General features: G+C 51.1%; 1 protein-coding gene across 3 annotated transcripts; it reads right to left on the reverse strand.

Annotated features, from left to right (window-relative positions):
- Positions 1–5,327: 5,327 nt before the first annotated feature.
- LOC112814950 (small integral membrane protein 42) lies at positions 5,328–8,355 on the reverse strand. 3 transcript variants are annotated; one of them, XR_012376861.1, is made up of 3 exons: positions 7,393–8,355; positions 6,197–6,354; positions 5,328–5,411 (listed from the first exon to the last, which is right to left on the reverse strand). XR_012376861.1 is itself a non-coding variant. In XM_073888234.1 (1 exon), exon 1 carries the CDS (start codon positions 8,098–8,100, stop codon positions 7,888–7,890), a length of 213 nt encoding a protein of 70 aa, XP_073744335.1. In that variant the 5' UTR covers positions 8,101–8,355; the 3' UTR covers positions 7,332–7,887. The 3 variants fall into 3 exon arrangements, 1 of the variants encoding a protein (XP_073744335.1); XR_012376860.1 differs by having other exon boundaries at positions 5,329–5,444; XM_073888234.1 differs by lacking the exons at positions 5,328–5,411; positions 6,197–6,354 and having other exon boundaries at positions 7,332–8,355.
- Positions 8,356–25,773: the final 17,418 nt, after the last annotated feature.

Here is a 25,773-nt window from a genome sequence, read left to right on the forward strand (position 1 = left end):
GGGTGCTTGCCTCGATGCCCACGAGGGAGCCCCGAGGAATCGGCGTTTGTGCTCACCGTGGAGATGAGCACACAGCTGGCTGGCGTCCCACCAGAGCCCAGCTCTGCACCTGCCGGGAACATGAGGCCCCAGGCGAGCAGGGTCTGTTCATGTCCGAATCCTTGTGGGGATGCCATGGGCTAGCAAGTCTTGGTACATGTAGGGGCTCAGGAAAAGAGGCGCATCCCCCTTTAGCCTCTCCCCCGTGTCTCTCTGTGCACAGGGGGCGCGGAGCCGAGAGCCTGGCTAGACACCGGCGCCCAAGCCTTTCTGTGCCCAGGACCCTTTTGGCAGTCTGCTGAAGTCTGTGGACTCCTTCTCACTGTTGGGTAACAAGAATCCCTTGGGCTTGGTGGCAGGAGGGAGCTGGCCTCAGAGGAGTGGTGGCAGCTCCTTCGAGTTGGAGAGAGAGGTTGGCTTGCATTCAGGTCCTTCCAGCCAGACCAAGAGTCCACCTGACATGAGACAGATCAACAGGAAAAAATCAAATCTGATAGCATATACGTGGGGAATCCACACAGACGTGGAAATTTCAAAGACCATCAGGCAAAATGAGGTATCTCTGTCACCCCAAACTAAGGAGAAGGGGGCAGGGGCCTGGGACTTCAGAGGGAAGGAGCCTGGTTCACCGGGCAATGCGGAGAAGAGCAGATGTTTGGTGATTAGGTGTTTGCCCTGCCGTGCAGATGGGTCACGCAGATAAAATTCGTCTCTGCTAGTAACCCTTATTCTGGGAAAGACCCCCAATTTAGATTCTTCTGTGTGGTTAAGGGAGGGCAAAATTTCTCTTGAGCCCACAGGGTCTTGATTGCCCTCGGGTCAAAATAGTCCATATACCAAAGTGGCCCACTTCAGGGCAGCCTGTCCTTGGCTCCTACACCACGGTGTTGTCACATGTGTGAACAGAGATACGTCAGATTGCAAAGAAGCCAATTTTACTGAGAAACCATTATTGAAAGAATCAAAGCCAACATATTCATGATGTAGTAATCTACCACCTTCTCCAATGATGCATTCAATGACCAGATCTAGCAACAGATCTGAAAACTACCATAATTTCCGAGATGGAATGAGGGTGAAGGATATTTCAGGAGGCCTGCAGCCACAGATAGATTATGAATGCACCTTGGTTTCTATTGGTGACAGAAGCCCAGGTATTGCCAACAGTACTTGGGTTTGTGGTAGAGAAATCCTGAATTCATTTAGAGTTAGTGAATATATGTCCCCTCACCCAAGGCCCTGGACCCTACAAAACCTACCCATGCATCTCAGGTTAAGAGTAGAAGCAACTGGCTGCAGTACACATTCGTGTGAATTAAGACGAGCAGAGGGTCTACCCACGAGGGCTTTCTGGGATGTACAGGCGTCTTTATGAGCAGGCAGCCAAGAACCGGGGTGGTAGAACGACCCACCTGAGCACCTGAAGGAGTGGGCAGCAGAAGCAGAGCTCCCACTCCTCGGTGCCCCTGCTCTGCCCCCAGGTGATCTCCACCTGGCTGTGGGCCCCCTTGCCCTCTGCCCCCCTCCCTTGAGGAAAACACGGCCCCCTTTGTCCTCCACACTGCATTATTCTGCGTGGTTCTGTGTGGCTCCTTGTGGCTCCATGTGGCTCATGGGTGCACAGGACTCTGCTTGCTAGGGCTTGGGCTTGGTGGCAGGAGGGAGCTGGCCTCAGAGGGAGTGGTGGCAGCTCCTTCGAGTTGGAGAGAGAGGTTGGCTTGCATTCGGGCAGGACCGGGAAAAGTCATTGGCACTTACTGGGGCTGAGGAAGTGGGGGTCAGAAGCTGTGGGCTCTCCATCAGCAGGCTGGTTAAAGGGACGTACCCACGGAACTCCCTGGGAGCTGAGGTGGAGGGGCTCCCTCAGCCCCCGGTCTTAGGGGGCCCACAGAGGAAAGAATGCTGGCCTCAGACTCCACCATCTGCCTGCACCCCTGACTTGCTGTGGGACCTTGAGCGTTCCTTCCCTGCGTTGAGCCTCTTTTCTCCACTGAGAGAGAATGAGCTTCTTCCTCTCTGTTCTCAGGGGTAATCTGTAAGTGCTAAGGTGCTATGCAGCTGTTAGTTATTATTAACAGGGAAATACAGGTTTTCCCGGGTCACGTATGTGTGGTTGTCCTCGGCAGCCGTCTGGTTTGGACGGAGCTTTCAATCCACAAGACCCGCAGAGTCCAGGGAACTTGCTCCTGCTCAGTCACTCACCTTTCTGACCCAAACCAGGCAAGCACACTCTTCTGTGAACACTGGAAAAGCTCTCTCTCCGTATATGAGGGGGTTTACCTAACTGGCTTTTCCTCCCTGAGATGTTAAATTCTTAAATGGCCCACAGCACTTCAGACTTCACAAACATCCTTTATACCTCCCCCCTTGGAGCCCACAATCCTCCAAAATGGGCACAGGTAAGGAAACTGAGGCTCATTTATACAGAAAATTAGTGATCACGTAGGTCCAGGAGTCCCTCCTCTGACTTTTTCTAGGGCTCTCTTCCTTTAGAATGAAGACAGGCTCAAGGGGGGATGCAGGCCTGGGGAGGTAATGCAACATTGAGATCCTTCTTACTTGAAGGAAAGCTGGTAGCTGGAGCTCCCTTATCCTTGGTTTATCATTCCGCTGCTGAGTCGGCCACCCTTACTTACTTAGGGTTGGGAAATGTCACAGCTCCTAAAACAGGCTTCGGGGGAGACACTGAAGTGACTTCTGGTTCCAGAGAAGCTCCAAGAGCTCATTTTGTGTCCTGAGCCCTCTCGGCTGTTCTCCTCGAGGGGATGCTGCCCTCAGGTGGTGAGAGCGGTGACCAACAGGTGCACGGACCCGTCTGGGCTCTCACCTGTCCCCAGCAGGCAATCTGGTAGCATTGTTATTCATTGCTCGGTGACCTTGCCTGAGGGACCTGCGCCAGGCGCAGAAGAGGATTTTGAGAATTCACCCTCGGCTTCCAGCAGCTCAGCTCAGCACCTTCACAGCCCAGGATGCTTCATCCCCAGATCTCAGCCCCGCTCTCCAAGCCCCCAGCCAGCCAAGGACAGCCCTGAGGGGATGCTGGAGGGAGTTCTGGCTCAAGAAACCCAACACCTGTCCTTAACTCTTACTAAGTAACCATGGCACCCCGCGCAGGCATCCTACACTTGACCTGAGGGGTCACACGATCCTTCGAGGTAAGTGCAATGTCCATTTGGCAGATAAGGAAACAGAGGCAGAGTTTAAATCCATGGTTCTTAGACTTTGTAGTCCATTATCCCTGTACACTCTTAAAAATTATGCAGAACCCCCCAGGGGCTTTTGTTTACCGGGGTTATGTGTATCCATATCTGCCTTATTAGAAACTAACAATAAACTTTAAAGAGTACTTATTAATTCATTTAAAAATAACAATAATAAACATTATATGTTAATATGAAAAAACATTTTGAGAGAAGAACAGTGTCACTTTTGTAAAGCTCTTTGACACTTGGCTTCTTTGAGAACAGATCACAGTTGCTCACAAACTGCACCTGAGAAAGAATAGGAGTAAGAAAGGAGAATCAGGGGCGCCCGGCTGGCTCAGCTGGAAAAGCGTGCAACTCTCCATCTGGGGGCCCTGAGTTTGAGCCCCATGCTGGGTGTAGTGCTTACTTTAAAAAAAAAAATTTTTTTTTTAAATAAAAAGGCAAATAACATCGTAATGTTTGTATGGACGTAGTTTTCAACTTTGTGGATGTCCTGAAAGGGTCTTGGGGGACCCCTGGGGACCCGAGGACCGAACTCTGACAGTCACTGTCTTTTTTTTTTTTTTAAGATTTTATTCATTTATTTAACAGAGAGAGACACAGCGAGAGAGGGCACACAGCAGGGGGAGTGGGAGAGGGAGAAGCAGGCTTCCCGTGGAGCAGGGAGCCCGATGCGGGGCTCGATCCCAGGACCCTGGGATCATGACCTGAGCCGAAGGCAGACGCCCAACGACTGAGCCCCCCAGGCGCCCCTGAGAGTCACTGTCTTAACTAATGAGCTCATGGCTGCGCGCAGAGGTGGTGGAGCTAGGAGGCGCCCAGGCTCGCCCGCGGTGACCCCCGCCCCACTCACCCCCTCTGGGCATCGGGGACTCCTCTGTAAGATGGGGGTGGATTTCTCCATGGCCCAGGGCCCTCTGGCTCTGACCTTCCTGACCCAGCTCAGGGCAGCTCCCGGGCCGTGTGCCACATGTGAGCATGTCACGGGGCTGGAACAGTGAGAATATCTACAGGAATGGGAAAGACCAGCGGGGTCTCCTTCTGCCCCCACCTTCTCTTGGGAAGACAGCTCTGGGTTCTATATTTTTCCAAGAAAAGAGGTGCCTCTGCCCACTCCCACCCGTGGTATCACGGGGTTCAGCCGTGGACTCAGCCTCTGGCCCCTGGGACAAGGAGGGTGGGGTGGGGGGCAGGAGGCCAGGCTGTGGTTGCAGGTCCCCGTCCCTTTGACTTGCTTTCAGCCGGGGCTGGGAATTCCACACCCCTCCCTGCTCCCACACACTGTTGAGCAGAGAAAGGCCTACAGAAGGGCATTTCGGGTGGAAGGGATAGGGTTCACGAAGTCACGGAAGAGGGGAGGACTGGGGACTGGAGAGTTAGTGTTCAGTGGGCATTTCAAGGAGCCTTTTCCCCCAGTCTCTTCCTGCTCTCACCTGCACCTCGTCGAGAGCCTTCCCCGGCTCCTCGAGAGCCGATCTGGCAACCTTTGTCTGGCATTCAAGGCCTTTACCACCGCTGATACTCTTTTCTTGGCCTGACTGCCCAGTGTCCCCTACATGCATCATGCAGCTGGCTCACTGTCCCTTGTCTCTTGTCACGCATGTCACGTGCTTCCTTCTGATCCTAAATCCTGTCTGGTACCCTAACATGTCACCTGCTTCAGGGAGCCCTCCCTGATTGATCCAGCCCACAGGGGCCCCTCTGGCTTCAGAAAGCCTGGAACATTCCATTAGCACCCATCCTCGGCCTTTCTCAGAAATCAGCCCAGACTGTTACTGACCGGAGGGAGGTCCTCAGCCACGTCTGGACTGGCAGCTCCCTGGAGGAGGGAGCAGCTTCCTAGTCCCCCGCACTGCCGCCTCCCTCTGGTCCTCATTGCCCTCAGAATGCTTTGTGGTGGCTGGTACCTGTTAGCTTGGTCCCAACAGGCCCAGGGGGTGGGGCAGCAGACAGACCGCCCTGCAGGTGGCAGGGAAGAGGAAGATGCAGGGCACCCCAGTCACAAGGGAACCACACATACTCACGCTGGTGACATTTTAGTGCAGGAACTTCTGATAGGGAAAGAAGGGCTACCTCCAAGCAGGGCTGAGGGGCGGTAGTCCGGCTCTGCTGTGAGGCTTTGGGCAGGTAGCAGCCTCTCTGAGCTTCAGATCCTCTCCCTCCCATCTGTGCAAGGGACAGAGTCCCGTCTGCAGGGTACTTAGGCAGAACAGATTTCCATTATGTTAAGAGCCAGCACATAATTGACACTCATTATATAGTATGTTTTAAAGAGGATGAAATTGCCAGCCAGGAGATCTTGAGGATAAGAGATTCCCGTCTTTGTGGAGGTTGTGGTTGCCGTCCCTAAGGGTCCACTATCCTGCTCTGAGTGGGGAAGGGAGGGTCCCTGTGCCCGCTGGCCCCGAGGACTGGGCTTGCTGGCCCTTTGCTGCCATCGGGTGGCCAGAAGCTTACAATGCAGCCCAGCCGGTTTGTCAGTAAAAACAGATTTGGGGAGTGTGAGGAGTTTGGGGAGGAGGGTGACATAGGGCCCCAGGGAGTGGCCGGTAATACATGCACTTGGCTGTTGACCAAAGGAACCTCAGAGGGCTCAGAGCACCGCCCTGCAGGGTTTGCGAGGTCCACTCCCACCTGCGTCTCCAGCTCTTCCTTTTCCCATTCTCGGGCTTGCTGTCTGTGCTCCAGAACCACCATCTTTCTGTCCCACGGACACAACAAACTCCCCCCGTTATGGGCTTTCGCCCATGCTGATCTCCCTCTGGAGCACAGGGGCTGCCTGCCTGCACCCATCACATGCAGACCTTCCACCCGTTCTGCAGCCTCGGCCAGCCTGCTGTCCCCCCACGCGCCTTCCCCGGCCCGGGCCAGGCTCCTTCCAAACCTGCCCCCACACCTGCCCCCATAAAGCCCAATTCTTTTCCAGAGCACTTTCTCGGTTTATACTTAACCTATGTGATCACTTCATGGGCATCTTTTGCTCACTGTGCCGTACAGGGTCCAGAAGAGAGAAGATGGGGCCCCTTCCTCCTGTAGCCCCAGCAGCACCCAGGACTAGCCTGATTCACGGCAAGAGCTCAGTAAACATCTGATGGATAAATACAGGCGTCTGCAGGACAGGAGAGAAAGATGTGCCGAGTGCTGGGGTGCTGAGGACCTTGCTGCCAACTCTGCGCTCCTTCTCCACAAGCGAAGCATGGAAACCATGCACACTCAAGGTAACAGCCCACCCCACCCTCTACTTCCCACGCTGGCAAGCCGGATGGAGAAGGGGTGTGGTAGCCAGCTGGAGAGGAATGCCAGCCGGCCTCTGAAAAAGGGGCCCATGCTGCAGAGGAGAGAGGGGTACATCTTCCTTGGCCATGAAGCTCTCCGTCCTGTTGCTGGTCAGCTGTGATCTGTCTCTGTTGGAGTTGATGAACCACAAAACAAACACCACACCACCATCAGACACTGGAGGAAGCAGGTGGGGACACTCGCTGACAGGGGTGGGCTCCCCCTGGGTCTGGCAGCAATACTGGCCTCTCCTCAGCACCAGGTGACCAAGCTCCTTAATTTCTATAGGCTAAAGTGGAAGTGTATTGGTGCCTATGGCTGAGATGCAGAATATGCAGCCCAGATTCCCGGAGCGGGGGGAGCAAATTGTCAGAGATGACTGAACGCAGTCCCGTGATTCTAAGCAATGGGAAAAGCTTTTGAGGAAGGGGTTCTTAGCTTGTGACTCCAGGGTCAAGTGCCTGTGGAGGGGAGACAAGGGAACCCATGATGGGACTCCTCTAGGAGGAAAGGTTAATAGTGGGGTTGGACATAGAGGTGTTTCTCCAAAAAAAAAACCCTACTAATTCCTTCTAGGCAAATGGCCAAATGCTCCTTAGGGTAACCCAAGGCTGAGTGAGAATATGGATTTCCAAAACACTGCCTCTTTAATTTGGATTTCACTTGAAAAGGGAGTTAATTTATTCCAAACTCAGAAAAGATTTTTTAAAGTGAAATTATTATTTTAGAATATGGTATTTTTGAAGTTTGCCAACCCACAAAGTTGGAGAGTGGGGGAGAAGAGAGAAAAGTATTTGGTGCTTCACATCATTTTTTGAGAGGCAATACTTTTTTATTAGCAGAATTAGGTGAAGAGGAGGGAGCATTTTACCTAGTATTTGGGGGCAGGTGAGCTGTTCTATTTCAAGGATCTTCTGGAACTGAGCTTCTGGTATAGCATCATTATATATCAGAGATGCTGTGAGCTCCCAATAATTTCAATATCCCAGAGTCAACACATGCCCAATTCAGAAAGGAAAATTTGGGGTTTGTAATCAATTTTTTAATCCTCCCTGTGTTTGTTTCTTTACTCTGTTAATGCCGAAATCAAGAGCCATTTATAATGTCAGTCGAGAAGACCCACAGAGAGAAGACATTCAAACCCGGCTGCCTGGACCAGCCAGAGAAAGGCCAGATGAGTGAGAATTACAGCGGACGTGGTGGTGGGGAGGGAGGGAGGCAGGGGAGCTCCAGCACTGGGGGACCTGTGGCACCAGAGCAGTCCTTCTTCCCCAGGCTCCGGCTCTGAGAAGGCTCCCGGACGGCCCTGCCTCCTGAGCCTCCAGGTCTTCTCCTCAATGGAGTCCTCAGCAGGCACTGTCCATCTTCATGCCAGCAGAGTTTCCTCCTTTCTTGGATCTGGCCCTCTGTTCTTGTTGCCTTTGTCTTTGGTTACTTTCCAGACCAGGATGAGTAGAGTGACTAGGGTCATCAAGAGTGCAAAGAAGAAGAGAACCTTTACTAGGTAAGTAGGATCAGATATGGTGGTGGTGAGTGTGCCCTTGTCCCATAGGAAGGCTGGGAGTTGTGAGGAAGACATAGGTTTCTCAAAGACAGCTGAGCTATGTGGCCTGCACAGACTGCCCCAATGGCTACACACCGAGAGAACCAGGCAGCTCTTCGTTATATCCTCAAACTGGGTGTGGAGCTACGGTCCCACATCTATCAACCCCGTTGCTCACGTGGCGCCATTTTCCTTGGATGTTAACTGAGCGGGCAGAGAAGTTTGCTCAGCGATGCTGAACAACTGCTTCCAGTACAAATACAGTCCTCAGATGATGGCTTGATTGATAAAACTTCCAGGTGGGGGGCGGGGCATCTGAGGCTTTGTGATGTCACTTGAGGGTGAGGCTAGGGTCTGAACTGAACTGGTTCTAGTCCAGACACCGCCATCCTCTGAGCCTCACTTCCCTTCACGCCTGGCCTCTAGATTGGAAAGGGATCCCCAATTGCTTGTGAAGATGCCCCTTCAATCCCCTTCTATCATTTCCTAATCATTTTGAAATAATTTTAGACATATAGGAAGTTGCAGAGATAGCAGAGAATGCATGTATCCCGATGGCTAATTGTGTGTAACTATAGCACAAAATCAAAACCAGTGAACAGACATTGGAACAAATGTGTGCGTGTAGTTCTACGGCATTTCATCATACACATAGATTCTTGTAACCACCACTGAAATCATGATGCAGAATTACTCCGTCACCATGAAGACTAATGGTGTCCACATCCTACCAGCTGGAGACAGGTGCAGAAAACGTACCTTCCTCAAGCTGCTTCCTCCCTTATCCATTTGCAGGACAACTTTATTAAATATTTCCTCTATATATGTTGAAATTTACATCCAGCAACGTTATACTTTTTGCTTCAACGGTCAGACATGATTTACAGAACACAAGGGGAGAAGGAAGGTCTGTTTTGTTTACCCCACTTACTGTTGTTCAGCTTGTTATATCTTCGAGTTCGCAGATTCTTTTCCTCTGTCCCCTCCATTCTATGGGTGAGCCCAACCTTGGAGTTTTTTACTTTGGTAATTATATTTTGCAGTTCTACAATTTCCATTTGGTTCTCCTTTATATCATCAATTTCTTCACTGAGATTTTCTACTTTTTATTTGTTTCAAGTGTATTTATAATTGCCTGTTGAAGCATTTTTATGATTTTTATATCCTTGTCAGGTAATTCTAATATTTGCCCATCTTGGTGTTAGCACCTGCTGATTTTCAATTAAGCATGTTTTTTTTTTTTAATTTGAGATTTTCCTGGTTCTTGGTGTGATGGATGATTTTGACTGTATGCTGGACATTTAGGTGTTATGAGACACTGGATCTTACTTAAATCTTCTGTTTTAGCAGGATTCCTCTGACATCATGCCCGTTGTGGTTAGGGGGTATCACCTCATTAATGCCAGGCAGTGGTGAAGGTCTGGGTTCTCTGCTTAAGCTCCTTTATCAACTGAGGGTTGGGGAGAGAGGTAACTCCTCACCACTGGGTGGATATGGGATCTCAGACCCCCCAAGGTGGCCTCCTCTGACACTCTGGCAAGGACAGGAAAGGGCACTTTGTTACCTGTGAATGGTGAGCACATGACCTCTGGGCAGGGACGGGAGTCCCAGATCCCCACTCTGTCTTCTCTGTTACTACCCTAGCCTGGGGTGGAGCATGGGGAAGGGTACCTCATTTCAGCTGGGCAAGTGTGGGACCCTGGGATCCCCACTTGGTCTTTGCTTATAAGATGGGTGTGGGGCTACAAGTTTTTCCATGGCGTTTGGCTAGAGTAGGGCAACTATTATCTAAAAGCCTTTCTGGGTCGTTTCTCCAGCACCCAGTCCACCATGTATGGGACAAAAAGAAAACCCAGAGAACTCACTGCTACGTCCATCCTTGGGTTCCAAGGTCCCCGGTCAGTTTGCCTTCTCCTTCCCACCTTTCGGAGTCTTCTTATGTTGTTTTTATATAAAACATCCAGTGTTTGTACTTCGCAGCGCAGGAGGAATTGGGAGAACTGAATGTACTCCAGATGCATCTCCTCCATCTGGGTCTCAGAACCTCTTTATGCCACATCAGGATTCAGGCAGGTGATGACAGTGGGAGCCACAGGAGTTGTGGCTTGAGGACTCAGGTTGGAGCCCAGCACTCGCTCTTTCCAGTGCTTGTGACCTTGGTCAGGTAACATAATCTCCCCGAGCCTCCATCTACTCTTCACAAATGGAATTATAGTGGTAAGGCAAAATTTATAGGTTTCCATGGGACTGAAATGAGTGTATAAATGCATAATAACTTTTCAAACCCTAAAACTATATACAAATGTAGGTTATTTTAAATAAGAGCTAGGGGGGCGCCTGGGTGGCTCAGTCAAAAAAATTAAAATTAAAATATGAAAAAAAAATAAATAAGAGCTAGGGTAAACAGAGAGACGGGAAAGAGGGACAACATAGGGTGAGTTGGTTCTCCCCAGTCTCTGTGAACTTGCAAAGGGCTGTGAACAGATCCCCCAGCCCCGGGATATCTGTGCCAATTCCCTGGGACGTGTGGATGTTACCTTATGCACAGAAGATGTGACTCTGCTAAGGATCTCGAGAGGAGGCACTCCTCTTAGGTTATCCTCGGGGGTCCCAAACACAACCACATGCACCTTGTAAGAGAGAGGAGGAGGGAATTCCGAGAGAGACAGACACACAATAGAGAAGGAGATGTGAAGACAGAGCAGAGAGACATGGCCACAGGCCAAGGAATCAAGTGTGGAAAAGGCCAGGAATGGATTCTCCCTCAGAGCGTCTGGAGGGAGCACACCACCTGATTTCAGGCGTCTGGTTTCCAGGACTGTGACAAAATACGTTTCTGTGGTTTTCAGTACCCGCATTTGTGGTCATTTGTTACAGGAGCTCCAGGAAACGGAAACGGGAACCTTACGGACCATTTGTCCACGTCCTTTACCTACTGGAGGAGCTAACTGAGGCACAAGAGTGACCAAGGGCGCACACCCACTGGCCCAACAAGGGGAGGCCTGGGACTCTGGCCTCTCCTCTCCTAGTCCATCCACTAAAACACACCAGCTCTGTTTTTTTTTTTTTTTAACATCTTCATTGAAGTATGACTCATGTACCATACAAGTCACCCACTTAAAGTGTACAGTTCAATGTTTTTATGCTTATTCAAAGGCCTGTCCAAACGTCATCACAGTTATATCTTCATCCCCCCAAAATAAGCTCCGTGCCCGTCAGCATTCTCGTCTGTGTCTTTTCTGTCTCCTTGTTTCATTTTTTTTTAAAGATTTTATTTATTTGACAGAGAGAGCGAGCACAAGCAGGGGGAGTGGCAGACAGAGGGAGAAGCAGGCTCCCCACTGAGCAGGGAGCCCGATGCGGGGCTTGATCCCAGGACCCTGAGATCATGACCTGAGCCAAAGGCAGACGCTTTAACGACTGAGCCACCCAGGGGCCCCTCTGCCTCCTTGTTTCAGACACATTGGGCTCATCTCAGGTCCCCAACCAGACTGGGCTTCCCCGTCTGTTACCTTTCATACTCTTCTCTCATTTTCCAGTCTGTGGCTTCACTCAGGGCTGTGGTTTGACTGGCTGCCCCTAACTCATATTAGACAGGGTACTGAGAGGCTTCAGTGGAGCGCCGGGCCTGTCGGTTTCCTTCATGCTCCCTGGTTGGGTTGTTGACCTGCAGGAAATGGCCAAACAACTCATCATTCCCTGAACCGACCATCAAAGATGTGCAGACCAAATGGCTCTTGGCTCGTCTGCGAGTCCTGCTGAAGACCCTCCAGCATCTCCGGGGGAAATGCCACTGACATGCAGCACATGCTGGGGTTCCCACTGGCTGGGGCCAGCATCTCTGGATGGCCTGGGTGGTGGTGTCTAGACGCCGAGGAGAAAACAAGACCTAGAATATGGTATTGAGGGACACTTTCTCCGCACTCCTGAGGTCTTCTCTCTTGGAGCAGAAACCCTGCTCCCAATACTCGTGGCCTCTCTGCACCCCAGCTTCCACTCCCTCTCTCTGCTGCAGAGGGCACCCACTGGGTCTGCTCCTTCCCGTGGCTTTTACAGAAGGTCACCCCATGAGTGAGAGGCCCATGGTTTTCCACCGACCCAGAATGGGGTGGTGAGTCAGTCTGATTCCGGTCTTCCCCTTAGGAAGCGCACTGTGGCTGCACACCAAGGCCGTCTCTGCCAACATGGTCTTTATCCGCTATAGAGGTGACTTGTGCCATCTGCCTCATTTCTCTGTGGTGTCTGCGTGAGCTGGGACGTCCACCTTCTCCTGCCCTCGGGCATTGGCGTCGCCACCGGTTCTCAGGCCCGTGGACTTGGACTGAAAGACAGCAGCAGATCTCCTGGGTCTCCCACTGCAGATGGCCTGTCGGGAGGCTTCTTGCCTCCATAATTGCAGGAGACAACTGAGGCTCAAGAGGTTGAGTCATTTGCTCCAAGTCATGCAGAAATCAGTTCTAGAACCAGACATTTAACTTTAGAGGGGGGAAAAAAAAGTCCAATCTGGGGCTCTTTTTATTCCGATGCTCTTTGTATTGTGGTTCTGTTCTTACATGTCTTGGAAACCTAGAGTGATTCTTAATTTACCTTGCATCAATGCACGCTCACTCCTGGGGCTTGTGATGGCCTCTTCTCATCCCCTGCTCCCTTGGTTCAGCCAGCATCTGCTTGATTCCCATGTGCCACTTCTTGTCTACCCCCAAAGAATCCCTACGACCTGCACCTCCTTTCTGTTCCTCGAGCTCTCTGCCCCTGACCCAGTGGACAGGTCTAACTGCACAGTCTTAACCTGCTCACCCCTGCAGGGCACCATGAGCACCTCAAGCCCCCCCCCTCCAACCCAGGCTAGTTGTCTTCCCTTGCCCGTCTGCCTTGCCGCTGTCTTCACTACAAAGTACGAAGCCCAGGAGTCCTGCTGGCCTGTCTTCCTCCCTGATTCCTGCCCTCACTCAGTTTCGATACCCCTCAACCCCACTTCTGAAGTGCCCTCCGCATCCACCCCTCCTCCTTACCCCCTCTGCTGCCACCTCCGTTCAAGCGTTCATCTCCCCGTCCTTACTACTCCTGTGGTGTTTGCTAGTAGGCCTTCATACCTCTTTCTACCAGCCTTATTCTGGGATCATCCACCCTACTTGCATTAACAGAGTAATATCCGTAAAAAGGTCAGGCCACTTTCCTCCTCAAAATCTATGATTTGCATTCCTGTTACCTTAAGATAAAGTCCAAGTGCTCCACACGGTGTACAAACTTTGCATTCACGTCCTGCCAAGACTACCTGCCTAGTTTCCTTTCCTGCCCCACTTCCCCACGCATCTCGTACTCTTTTCCGAAAGAGCACTTTCACCAACCTCCAGAGCCAGGTGGCAAAGGGGTGAAGGGCCGCTGCCCGCACTCACGCTCCTGGTTTGAGTCTTGGCCTCAGCACTTACTGTGTAAACTGTGATCTTGTTCAAGTGTTTACTTGACCTCCCTGCCTCTGTTTCCTCCTCCATAAAATAGGGTTCATCCCAGCCAGTGCCGATCTCAAACACCTGTAAGAATCAAACAAAGCAATACTTGCGCAGTTCCCAGAGAGGCGTCCAGCAGGCTCGGCGCTCAGCAAGGCCATTTGCTTCTGCCACCTCCTGGCCTCTGCACCTGGCGCTGACTCTGTCTGCAGCTCTGCTTCTCTCCCCTCCTGCTTCTCTGTGTGCTCAGCTCCCACTTTAAGGCCACAGGTACTTGCCCTGGGACCCGGACCTGCAGCTCCAGGCCATACATGCATAACCCCGTCAGAGTACTTGGCGCTCAAAGTATCCCCCCCCCCCCCCCCCCCCGATTGTGACTTGAGAGCAGGAATTGTTTTTGCTGTAGTTTCCCTGAAAACTAGCATATAAATGTTGCTCATATATAGTTGTTGGATGAACAGGAGAATGTGATGCTCTGGGGAAGCTCATGTTTTCATTAACCCAGAAACTTGGCTCTTCAGGCAAAACTGCTGCCCCCGTTTTAAAGCAGAGAACAGGGCAGGAGATACCGGGTCTTATGTTTGGAACTGCCTCCTGAGAACAATATCCAGTTTTATGCTGGGGCTCCACAGGCCAAGCAGCAGTTTTCCATGGGCCTGTGGGACAACCTGTCCTTTCTGCTCTATCCTGGGGGTGTAGAGAGGGAGAGCACAGAAGGAAGGAGGCTGTAGCTCCCAAGAACTGGACCTGGAGTCTGAGCATGGGCATACGCACTCCAGGGAAGCTGTTCACCCATCACCCTGTCCTCACTGGCGTGAAGGGCCCCAGCCAGACATGCAGTAAAGCCTCCTCACCCCTCACCCCTTCCAGGTCAGTTAACAGTGGCTTGTTGAACAAACAACAGAAGGGGTGTTGCATCCAGAGGTTGTATTGTAGGACAGGGGATGCTGTGGCTTCGCTTCCATTGCAGTCACACAGTGGGTGGGAAGGAGGTCCCCCGGTGTAGAAGGACCTGTGAGTTTCCTGAAAGTCACGTGAACAGTGTGGAGATCAGCAGGGCTTGAGCTGTCTTGCCGGTTCTCCTCCCAAGAAAACCAGTAGCCAGGGGAGTCTGGTTATACCACCAAGGGCAAGACCTCAGGGCTTGTGGGAAGCAGTTAAGCTGAAGCAGATTCCCCCCCACCTGGGATTGTGCAATGGGGAGAGCTTCCAGGAAACTAAGCTATGTGCCCATAACTGGCATTTGGGCACCTTCCATATGGAAGGTAGCCATGACCAGTCAGCCTTACCCTGGGAGGCAGAGAACCAACAGATGAGTGTAATTACACGCCCAGTCAGGTAAAGGAACTCCTTGCGCTTCCTCCCCAGTGCGTCCTGCAGCTCCCAACGCACCAAGTCATTGAAATTAGTGAGAGTTCTGCTAAAGGAGACAATACACCAGTTACCCAAACCAAGTCACAGTGGAAGCGTGGCTGGGGTGGGGGAAGGAAGGAGTGTAAAACCTGATATGAGATTGAAGTTTCAAAGCAGATTCACTAGACTGGACTTCTGATAACCATGGGAGCAGAAAGCTACAGAATCTGTCCAAACCAGACAGGAAGCAATGAGTGTGGTGGAAGGCTCTGGAAGAAACCACATCAGGATGGTGCTCAGCAGAGCTCAGGATGCTCATTAAATTGCTTCTATATGAAAGAAGCCCTTGGGGTAAGAGGTAGCCTGGTGCATTAAAGGGACTGCCAGTATTTGAAGATGATTGGAACAGAGTGGAAGCGCTCTGCTGTAGGAGGCGGCCAGGCCATGAACGCCTTGTTAAGGCGTGTGTACTTTATTCTGGGGTAAGGGGGAGCCATGGCATGTTTTAATGATCATATTTGCATTTTAGAGGGATTCCCACAGGGCTGGGGTGGGGACCGGACACAAGGAAATCACTTAAGCAAGAGATGATGATCTGTGAATGGCGGTAGGGATGGGAAAAGTGGTCAGATGGGAAGGTACACAGACAGAGAATCATCAGGAACTGCAGGGAGAGGAAAGGCCTAAAGAAGCCAGTCTTCTCTTTCCTGACTGCTTCTCCCAGCCGCCCCAGAAATGCTGTCCCGCCTGCAGTTCCTGCTCCCGGGATCCGACGCTGCACCTGCTCGCTTCTCAGACTTCTCCTGCACTGGGCACAGGGGCCCCGGGCGCTCCAGGCGGCAGGTCTGAGTCCACAGCCCCCAGCAGCGCGAGAGGGCGGGCTGCGCCTCAAGTCCTCCCGGCTTCACAGACCACCGGCCCAGGGGGCCAGACTTTAGGTGACTGGCAACCCTACGGCTGGTCTGTTACACAGGGCAGACTGCAACCCCTGCTTTAGGGCTTTTCTTAAATAACATTTCATTGCTGCACCTGAAGTGAAACAGGGGGAAAAAAGGAATTAAAAAAAAAAAAAAAGGCAGCATTACCCAAAATACAATCTTTAGAATAGCTTGGAAACAATAAGAACAGCTTGGTCTGTCTCTCGACCGGCTCCCCAGTGAAGACAGGGACGTGCGCACGTGCCTCGGATCCGAGGCCCACCCCGGGGAGGGAGGGGAAGTGCGCATGTGTGTCGGGTCTGAGGCCCGCCCCCCGGTGAAAGCAGGGAAGTGCGCATGTGCCTCAGATCCGAGGCCCGCCCCCAGAGGTGGGGAATGGCGCATGTGCTCCGATTACAAGGACCGCCCAGAATAGGTGGGGCAGCGCGCATGTACCGCGAGCCGAGGCGCACCCCCCCATAGTTGGGGAAGTGCGCCTGTGCTACAGTTCCAAGGCCCGCCCCGGAAGAGGTGGGGAGAGAATGTAAAAGACGTGGCGTGGCACAGACCATTCGCCCAAGTAGCCCACGTTTCGTTAGTGAAACCCAAACCACCGAAGATCCCATACTTGGACCTAGGACCTATGCCTTTGGTTTCGTGCCCAGTGCCGCAGTTTTGGAATCCCCGAGGGTGAAACTGAACGGGGCACGTAACAGAAAGAGATCTCTCTTCCGGGGGCTTTTCCGGGGCAGAGGAGATGGGCCAAGCCCGTTGGCTGACGGGGACGGAAGAGGCTGTGTCGCTCTTCCTGCGCGTGGGGCATGTTGGGTGTTGTAGTTCAAGGGACGGCAGTAGGAGCTGAATCTTTGAAGCCAGTGGGGCCTCCGTGGCGCAGATTTTCCTTTTGCACGGGGGAGCCTGGTGTGGAGGACCTGCGTGGCTGTGGCGTCGTCCCGCTGTTTCTCTTTAGGTAGCATGGTGTTTCTTGTTTCCCTGCAAGGGCCTCCGCTTCGTCCCACACCGCAGGCGTGTAGAAGCCCGTGTCACCTGCAGACCCCTGTGTCCTTCCAGGCTGGCTCCGACCAGCTTCACGCTGTCTTTCTTGGCTGTCTTCCTCGCTCCCCGTCCCCGGCGTCCTGCCCATCCTCTCTCGCGAGTACCTTCTCTTGTGGGCAGAGCCCGTCTCAGCGCCCCGGGCCGGGGGGTCGTGCCAGGGGCCCCAGGACGAGGGTCCCGCGGCAGCTGTTTGTGGGCGCGGGCGGGTCTGAGCCTCCCACTTGAGCAGCTTTGCAGCTCGCTTGTTCTCTTCCGACCATTTCCTGGCTCCATCCCTATGAAGCCTCTTTGCTTCTTCAGTCCGATGGGCCATCCTAGGTCCTAGACGGTCACCCGCGCTCCTGTCACTGTGTCCCTGGCCCCCACAGCGTGGTAATGCTACAGAGGATCCAAACCTGGCTTGACTTAGAGGACGGAGAGGGGGCGCTGAAAGAAACGTGAGAGAAAAGAAGAGGAAACCACTGGACTAGGCTTGATAGACATCAGGAAATGTGGTGAAAGACCGAAGGGAAAGCAAACCTTCTCTTGTACCTCAACCACTTGTGGCGCCGGCTGTGAGCGGGGCTCTGTGTACTCAGTGCTGAGGAGCGCTGGCCCCAAACCAGCCAGGTTGGCCGGGGACGACGCAGACATCCGGGAGAGCAGTAGTGCAAGATGGCCTGCCTCAGGGTCTCTCTGACCTTCCTGTGTCTCCCTCTGCTCATTCCCAAGTATTTTGCCTCTTTATTCACCCTCTGTTCCATGGTATTCTTCCTGTGCTCAAGCTGCCTTACCTCCTTGTTCTGACCCAAGCTGTTTCTTTTGTATCTTGCTGTTTTGTCACTTGGACACCAGAAAGTGTTGCCAGGACAGCCATGTTCATAGGGGGTTAGTAGCAATGTGCCGTGCCTGGCCTCATTCTTGTGTGCAGAATGCCTATGAACCTTCCCTTCCCAGGGCTGTGCACACAGGGAGCATTGAAACTCTTTGTACTGGAATCCTGTGCAGATCTGACATGCTCGTTTAGTGGACTAAATGGACAAAATGGACTGCTGCTTATTTAGTGATGGGAGGAATCTGAGGTTTGAGAAGTTAATCTTATGGAAACAGTAGTCAGGAGGGACCCATTAAAGTGTGATGACAAGTAGGACCCTGCATGAATGGGGAAGATATGCCTTAGCATTTTTTTTAGAGCATGTCTTGGTGGATTGACTAAGCTGGAACAGAAGAATTGCCTTTTTTTTGAACTGTTGAGAAATCTTCGTTTCCAGTCTACTCTAAATTGTCTTATTGGAGGCAGTGTGGTGGTGGGGCAGGGGGGTGGATTCCCAAAGAATAAATAATCTTATAACTGTGATTCTTTAGTTTAAGAATACTTCGCAATACCTGGGGGCAGTAAATTTACCTCCAAGGTGGCCTGTGACTCATATCAGCTTCATTTGCCTTCCTTGCTCCCACCACAGAGAAGTGAAACTTCATCTTTGGTTATGCTTAAAGTAATTCCTTTCCAAGCCCCTACATGAATTGATCCCCACTTACCGCTCACATCTCACCTCCTACTCTCTTCGTATGGTCACTCTGCTCTGGCTACCCTGATTTTTTTTTTTTTAAAGATTTTATTTATTTATTCATGAAAGACAGAGAAAGAGAGCGAGGCAGAGGGAGAAGCAGGCTCCCAAGGAGCAGGGAGCCCGATGCGGGACTCGATCCCAGGACCCCGGGATCATGACCTGAGCCGAAGGCAGACGCTTAACCATCTGAACCACCCAGGCGCCCTGGCTACCCTGATTTTATCGCCGTTTGTGAACATGCCAAGCACACCCTCCCTGGAATACTTTTTTGTTGTTGTTGTTGTTGTTGTTCAGGGGACCTTGTTCAGGGCTTTACTCAGATACTCGTCTCATCAGCGAGGCCTTCGCTAACAGCCTTACCTAAAATGGTGCCCTTATCACTCCATCCCGGTGTCTTCCTTAATTTCCCTGTAGTATTGTTAACCACTTGAAAAAATTCGGTTACTTGCTTATTGTCTGTTTCCCAGACTAGGAAATAAGCGTCATGAGAGTGTGGTCCTAATCTGTTTGCCTTTCCTACAAAGTTGCTTTTTCACAATTGAGCTGGAAGAGCAGGTCTTCCAAGAAGTTTTAACAGCTCTCCTCTCCTGCCCACAACAGACGAGTTTCCTCCCCTGTTTCCTCCCATGTCCACTCCTTCTATCAAAACAAAACACACTGCTGTGCTTTGAAACCTCTCTAACCCTATTAGATTGTAGGTCCTTTGAAGGGGGTCACACGAAGGGCTGTCTTCATGGTATTTCAGAGCGCAGGCCTCGGAGTCCATCAGGCCCGGGGTTGAATTCCAGCTCAGTCGCTTGTTGGCTGTATGTCACCTGACTCAGAGCCTGTCTCCTCTGCAGTAAAAGCCCTAAGTTTACTCATCTTTGTATCCTCAGCCTCTGGCACCATGTTCAGTACCCTCAGTTAGATTTTCTCTGAAGATATTTCCATGTTCTCTGCCCTTTTGCTGTTCATACAGGTCCTAACAGGGAGTGGTGGGCCTGTGTCAGAGAGAGAATGGAGGTGTGAGTAGTGCGTGTCCCGAGCTCAGCCTTGCTCTCATTGGTCTTTCAATGTGCCCAGTGTGTGTCAGATTAGGGTCAGGTGGCGGCAGTGGGAATGAAGAGTCGGTTATGTGGAGCAAAAGCAGATGGTAGAAGATTATACTTTCAAATATTTATACTTGGTTTTGTACATTTCCAGCTTAAAACCCACAAGAGCAACCGAATTTGAGTGTAATTTATGACCTTGCCGCCTTCAACCTAAGGTGGTTTTATTTTGATTCATAGTACGTACACTTTAACTCGGTCATTACTTTTGTCTCGAAACCGTGGAAGCAAGAGATTTCAGAAGTTCAAAAGGTGATTGGCATTCTGTTAGATCTGCTTCAGAGAATGGGTTAATCATATCTCACACTAAAGTCTCATTTCAGCCTCACTTTCAGAAAACACTTGGTCCTATTTTTTTAAAAAGATATTTATTTATTTATTTATTTTAGAGGAGAGAGTGCAAGCACACGAGCAGGGGGAGGGGCAGGGAAAGAACCTCAAGTAGATCCCTGCCGAGCCCCGTGCGGGGCTCGATCCCACCACGGTGAGATCATGACCTGAGCTGAAACCAAGAGTCCGACGCTTGATGGACTGAACCACCCAGGCGCCCCTTTTCCTGCCATCTTTGAGAGAGAAGGCAACCCGACAGAACCATCAAAGAAGATGCTGAAGAGAGAAAATACTTTCTTTGGCCATTGGGTGGGATAATCGCCCAGGCTCTGTGGACACTCGCTGGTTTACCAGGGAGAGCAGACTCTAGGTGGTGGTTCTGTTTGAGCTGAGGAAGCTGGTCAGCCACAACCGTCCCTCTGACAGCCTCCGTGCATGGCCCCATCGCCCCGTCTCTCTCAGGGTTAAGCTGTCCCTCCCGTGTTCTCGTGGCCGTGTGTCTTGCATGGGCGCTTATGGTGTCACGGCCTCCGCTTGTCTTGACCGCCGGCTCTCTTTCCCACCTCCTTTGATCAGCTCCTTTGCACTCTTGTCTTGGCCACAAATGTACGTAAATAAGACATTAGCAGATGAGAAAGGGCATTTGTCCATAATGCCTTTCACCTTCACATGCACCTTGACGCTGGTCTTCTTTACCCCGGAAGCCTTTCCTGAGTCTCAAGTCCGCAGGCCTCTGCTCAGGCTTGTTTGTCCTTGCTTCAGCACTTATGCTGCATTGTATTTGCGGGCTTGGGTGTACGTTTACCTCCGTAAATGTCGGTTCCAGGAGGGTGTGGACCATGTCCTTGTCACCATTGTGCTCCTGGCGTGTGGTCTGTGCTTAATAAATACTTGTTGAAGGAACAGCTGAGGGAGTGTGAAGCCCACCTCTGCTAAGTCCTGTCAAGCATCTTTGCTCCTTTTTCCGCATCATTCTTCCGTAGCTCTGAGCATCCCTTCCCCCATTGTTGTCACCCATCAGTGGTTGTACACGTCACCTTGTCAAGGCCGGCCTGCCTGTTTCTGGCTGCATGGGAGCGTGCTGAGCTTGCTGGATGTGCATGACTGCATCTGGTATCGGGATCTGTGAGAAGTGCTTCTATGTTTTTCTTCTAGTTTTAGTTTCCTTTTATTAAAGTAAATGTTAGGACTGTGTAGCTCTTGAGTCAGTATGACTCGAAGATCAAATTTCCCTGATAGAATTTCCTCGGTAGAATCGTTTTTGTTTGTCACATTGAAATGCAAGCAACTTTCCTGAGAATGATCAGCATTGAGTCGTGGCCTTGAGAAGAAGAGAGGTTTGAGAGGAGGCCCGTGTCTCCAGTTTGGGAGCTGTGTTCTCATGTGACCATATTTAATGTTGGGAAGTCGTAAGGCTTCCTGCACATCCTGATGCCAGAGTTCAACGTCCCCACTCAGGAGGCTCTGGAAAGACCCTTTGCTGTGCTCTCTGCTCATTTTCTGTCTTTCTGGCTGTATTGACGCTGGTATGTCTCCCCTAACAGATGTAGGCACCCTGGAAACTGTCCCTCGTCCACCTGCCTGATTCCTTGCGAAGCTGTGTTCTCTGCCACGGCCTCTGTTGCCAGTCTTTCTTTACCCTTCTCATGCACGTGTCTAAAAGACTGCCCTGGTGGGGCGCCTGGGTGGCTCAGTCAGTTGGGCGTCTGCCTTTGGCTTGGGTCGTGGTCCCCGGCTCCTGGGATCAAGCCCCACATCTGGCTTCCTGCTTGGCGGGAAGCCTGCCTCTCCCTCTGTCCCTTCCCTTCCTTGCTTGTGCATGTGCTCTCTCTCTGTCTCGTGTGCTCTCTTTCAAATATATGGATAAAATCTTAAAAAAAAAAAAGACTGCTCTGGGATTCAGGAGGTGGGATTTAGAGTATCATGAAACAGTTCTCAATGCATTTCATTTTCATTTAAAAAATGAAAGGATCAGATTAGCTGGATCCTGAAATCGCCCCAGCTCATTTTGTCAGTGGGTGTCAGGCTCTCTGCTGTCCTCATGCTGGGACTTCCCTGGGGCTGCACACTGAATCTGCCGAAGCTGGTCATGTATGTGTCTGGGGTGGGGTGGCCGGTGCCTCGAGAGGAAGGGACACATGTTCTGGGCTCTGTGACCTCATCTGGTCCTTGCTGGAGGCAGACCTACCCAGGAAATCCTCCTCTGTTTATTGATTATCTGTTGCCATCGTAAAGCTTCTGGGCTACCTCCTTCTCTTCCCACCGGGAGGCCTCTGCAGATGGGCCCCCGGAAGATGCTTCTAGAGAATCAGCCAGCAGCTTGTTTATGTTCTTGGGGTTAGCAGAACTCTTCGTAGGCACGGGGAACAGACTCTGCTTCCTGTGCTTTATCAGGCTTGGCTGTTTGATTATAAATTGAAGTTTTCCTCCCTCCCTTTGATTATGAAAACAATGTATGTATATTGCACACATTTCAGAAAACTCATAAAACTGAAAAGTCCCCTGTTTATATCTTTATTCAGAGAAAACCCTGGGAACATTTTAGAGATTTCCCTTCCGGTAGCTTTATCTGCACATGTATAAGAACTTAAAATATGCAACTATTTTTAGTATGTTTTTAATTATAAACGAAAAAGTTACAGCTGTGGCGGAGGACCAAAGTGTCTGTATAGTCAGCAAATAAGTAGCATCTTTTGTGAGTATTTTTTCCCTCCCTGGATTCTTAGAGCACAGAAGGTGGAACGGAGAACAGAGCTGGGCTGCCCGAACCACGGGGCGCGCTGGACTAGGGGGGAGGGGGGCGTGCGGAGCCTGGGGGCCTGCCAGCAGCGCTGATGGCCACAGTGTGGCTTTTTGGAACGGGCGCTGTGTGGCCTAGGGCAGGGCGGTGCCTGCACGTCAGCCTCGGGATGGGCAGCCGCACACAAGGAAGCCAGGGAGACTTAGGTGTGTCGGGTCTCGGGGACGAGCGTGGCTCTGCACAGCAGGATTCATCCTGAGTGCCTAAGTTAGAATGATTCTGGGTCTAGAACAGCCTTGTCTAATAAAAATAGAATGGAAGCCACAAATGTAAATGAAATGTGCCTGGTAGTTATGTTAAAAAAGGTGAAAACAAAAAACCCAGGTACAATTCATTTTAATATATTCAGCCCAATACACCCCAAATATGGATGTTTTAGCACGCCATCAGTACTTTTTAAAATTATTAATGCGGTATCTCACATTACTTGATATGTGGAAGCTTTTGAAATCTGGCATGGGGTTCACACTTAAGACAGTTAACCTCAGGCAGGTCCCCGTGCTTTCCCATATCCTGGTTTTCTCATCTGTGAATCTGGGTAATGACCTTCTCAGGCTGTTGTGAGAACCAAAAGAGAAAAATGAGCATCTAGAGCTTCGTGGGGTCCTGGACAAGTAACCACTTGGCAGACCGCAGCGTGAAAGCCTTACACCACGGAAGGCGGGCTTACTTCCTTAAGCTCCTTTCCCTCACTGGTTTGAACTTTGGTTGACCTGTCATCCCCGTGATGGGTCTGGGCTGTGAGTGGAAGAGAAACTCCCCAAAAGGTCAGGCCTGAGCTCTGCCAGAGCAGTCACAGTGTCAGCCCCATCTTGTTTAAGTAACTTCCACTTTCGGGATGAGGGCAGGAGCAGAAGGGAGGCAGGAGAGAGAGCAGGGAGCAGAGGGAGGGGAAAGTAGGAAAGGGGGGGAGATGGGGATGCAGGGCAGGCAGGAAGGAGGCGGGGAAGGACGGGGCTGGGCGTGGGGGGCAAGAAGAATGAGAGCTCCCTGAGTCCAAGAGTCACAGGATCGCAAGGCTTCACTCCATACAGTAATTTCTTTATCAGCATATTTGGCAGGTGGTCATCCAGGTCTCGTGTGGGCCTCCCTATGGGCAGAGCTCAGACACACACGCACAAAATCAGACCATCTTACTGAGTCACGCCAGGGGCTATAAAATTGTCTCACTCTTGTGTTAAGCTACATTTTGTCTTCTGGTAACTTTCACACATGGGGCCTAATGCCACCAGCCAAGGCAACTGGGAAGTGAATGAATGCCCGTTTCTGAAGGTCAGACCTTCAGACCCCGGCTGGTCTGGCTAGTCCCTTAAACTGTTCTTCGTTCTGATGACCTCAGACCCTTACCCATTTTGAATGACTCCTTCAGGACAGGACGTCATTGTAAATGCTCTTCTCCAATCCAGCTGCTTAGCACAATATCAGACACTGTAGTGTGAACAATTTCTAAAACACAGTAAGGTAACAGGGACTGCCCTCTCATCCCAACACATAGTTTAAAAACTTAGAAATTTAACCTAAAGATGATACAGTCAAGCTCAAACCTGACTCTAAGAAAGAGAAGCATTGAATCCATAATAGTAAGAGTGAGTGACAGTGGTAGCTCACGGGGGCTTAGGTCCTGCTTACACCTAGGTGCTGGGGCTGGCTTTGCAGGGTCCTGTGCAAGGACAGGAGACTTGGCTTTGGGATCGTGGGAGGTGGAACTTGCAAAAGAGGTCCCCTTCATAATGCTGGATCCTCTAACAGGTGTAAAGTCTATGACAAAAGGCCAAGAAAACCCTGCTGTAGGCCCTAGGAAGTGATGAGAAAGCTTGCTAGGGCTTTGGGTAAAATGAAAAAAAATACACACACACACACACACACGCTAGAGAAATTACCCCCAGGCCTGTGATAAGCACTGGTTTGAGGCCTTGATATTTGTTAACCACCTAGAGTATGAGCCACATACTGAGGAATTACATAAGAACTGGTCTGGGGCCCTGGACATTCCTAGTAACTTGCCAGAAGCAAATGCAAAACGGTTCTCCATAAATTTCCCCCATGGTCTAGGTCAGATGGGACCATCATAGGGAGACAATTATAAAACATCAATGAAACTGTACAGAGAGGAGGACATAAGACAAGTACACGTTTCTTATCAGCAGGCACAATAAGAAAAGTCACATCCCAAGAATTGCAGATAGCGAAATAAGGTAAAAGAGATAATAAAACAAGTATGCCAAAAATATTAAATGAGCTACAAAAAAGGGAGGGGGGAGAGAAACCCTCATGAAAAGAACAGTATGAGAAAAACAGGAGGGTTTTCTAAAAAATCAAATAAATCTTTAAGGACTTAGCAACTAGTCTCCAGTATGAACAAGTCAATGGAAAAGTTAACAGCAGAACAGAGAGAGTTGAGTTAGTGAGGTAGAAGGTGGCCCCCCCAAAAGTATCCAAAAGTCCACGAAGAGAGATAAAAGGAAGGAAAGAATAACTATGAGACGAAGAGACGTAGGGGAGAGTAGGAAACTCCAGCATGTACCTACTGAAAGTCTAGAGCAGACTTGCAAAGATGGTGGAGAAGCACCCCTGAAGAAGATAATAAAGGAGAGCATTAGAAACTAAAGAAATAGATGAAAGCACCACTTAAAGGAGCACAGGTACTCCCAAGCTGATGGCCCCAAACCGTTTGCAGTGCGGGGTCCTTGCAGACACTGCTGTGAACGTGTGTCGGTGTGCCCAGGAGTGCACGCACGCAGGGCTGGGGTGCTGTGGGGGTACACGGTCCATCCACCATCCACCGCGCCCTTGCAGACCCAGTGTGGGGATCTCCGAACCTAATCTGTGGGTCCTGTGACCCTGCTGTATGACTGCAGCACACAGGGCCCAACGGTTTGTTTACCTGGAGAGCATGTCAGGAGCATCTGTGTGCAGGGTCCACACCTCCCCCAGCTCCCGCTGTCTCCGGGTGCTGGTCGTTGCCGTGTTACTTCGATGAACACTGAACGGTGGAATCACACACGTCCGTGCCTATTCCCCCTTCCATTCTCCCTGACCACGTTCTCTGCCTCTGCGTCTCTTAGGATCCCATCCATACTCACATTCCTGTATTAGGTTTGACTCTCCCAGGAGAGCAGGATTCCTGAGTACCTTCAGGGCTGAAGCTCCTGCTTCCCTTACCCT

This window comes from Callorhinus ursinus, unplaced genomic scaffold (genome assembly GCF_003265705.2).
Source record: "Callorhinus ursinus isolate GAN/ISIS: 27379988/994484 unplaced genomic scaffold, GSC_fseal_2.0 scaffold88, whole genome shotgun sequence".
NCBI lineage: Eukaryota > Metazoa > Chordata > Mammalia > Carnivora > Otariidae > Callorhinus > Callorhinus ursinus.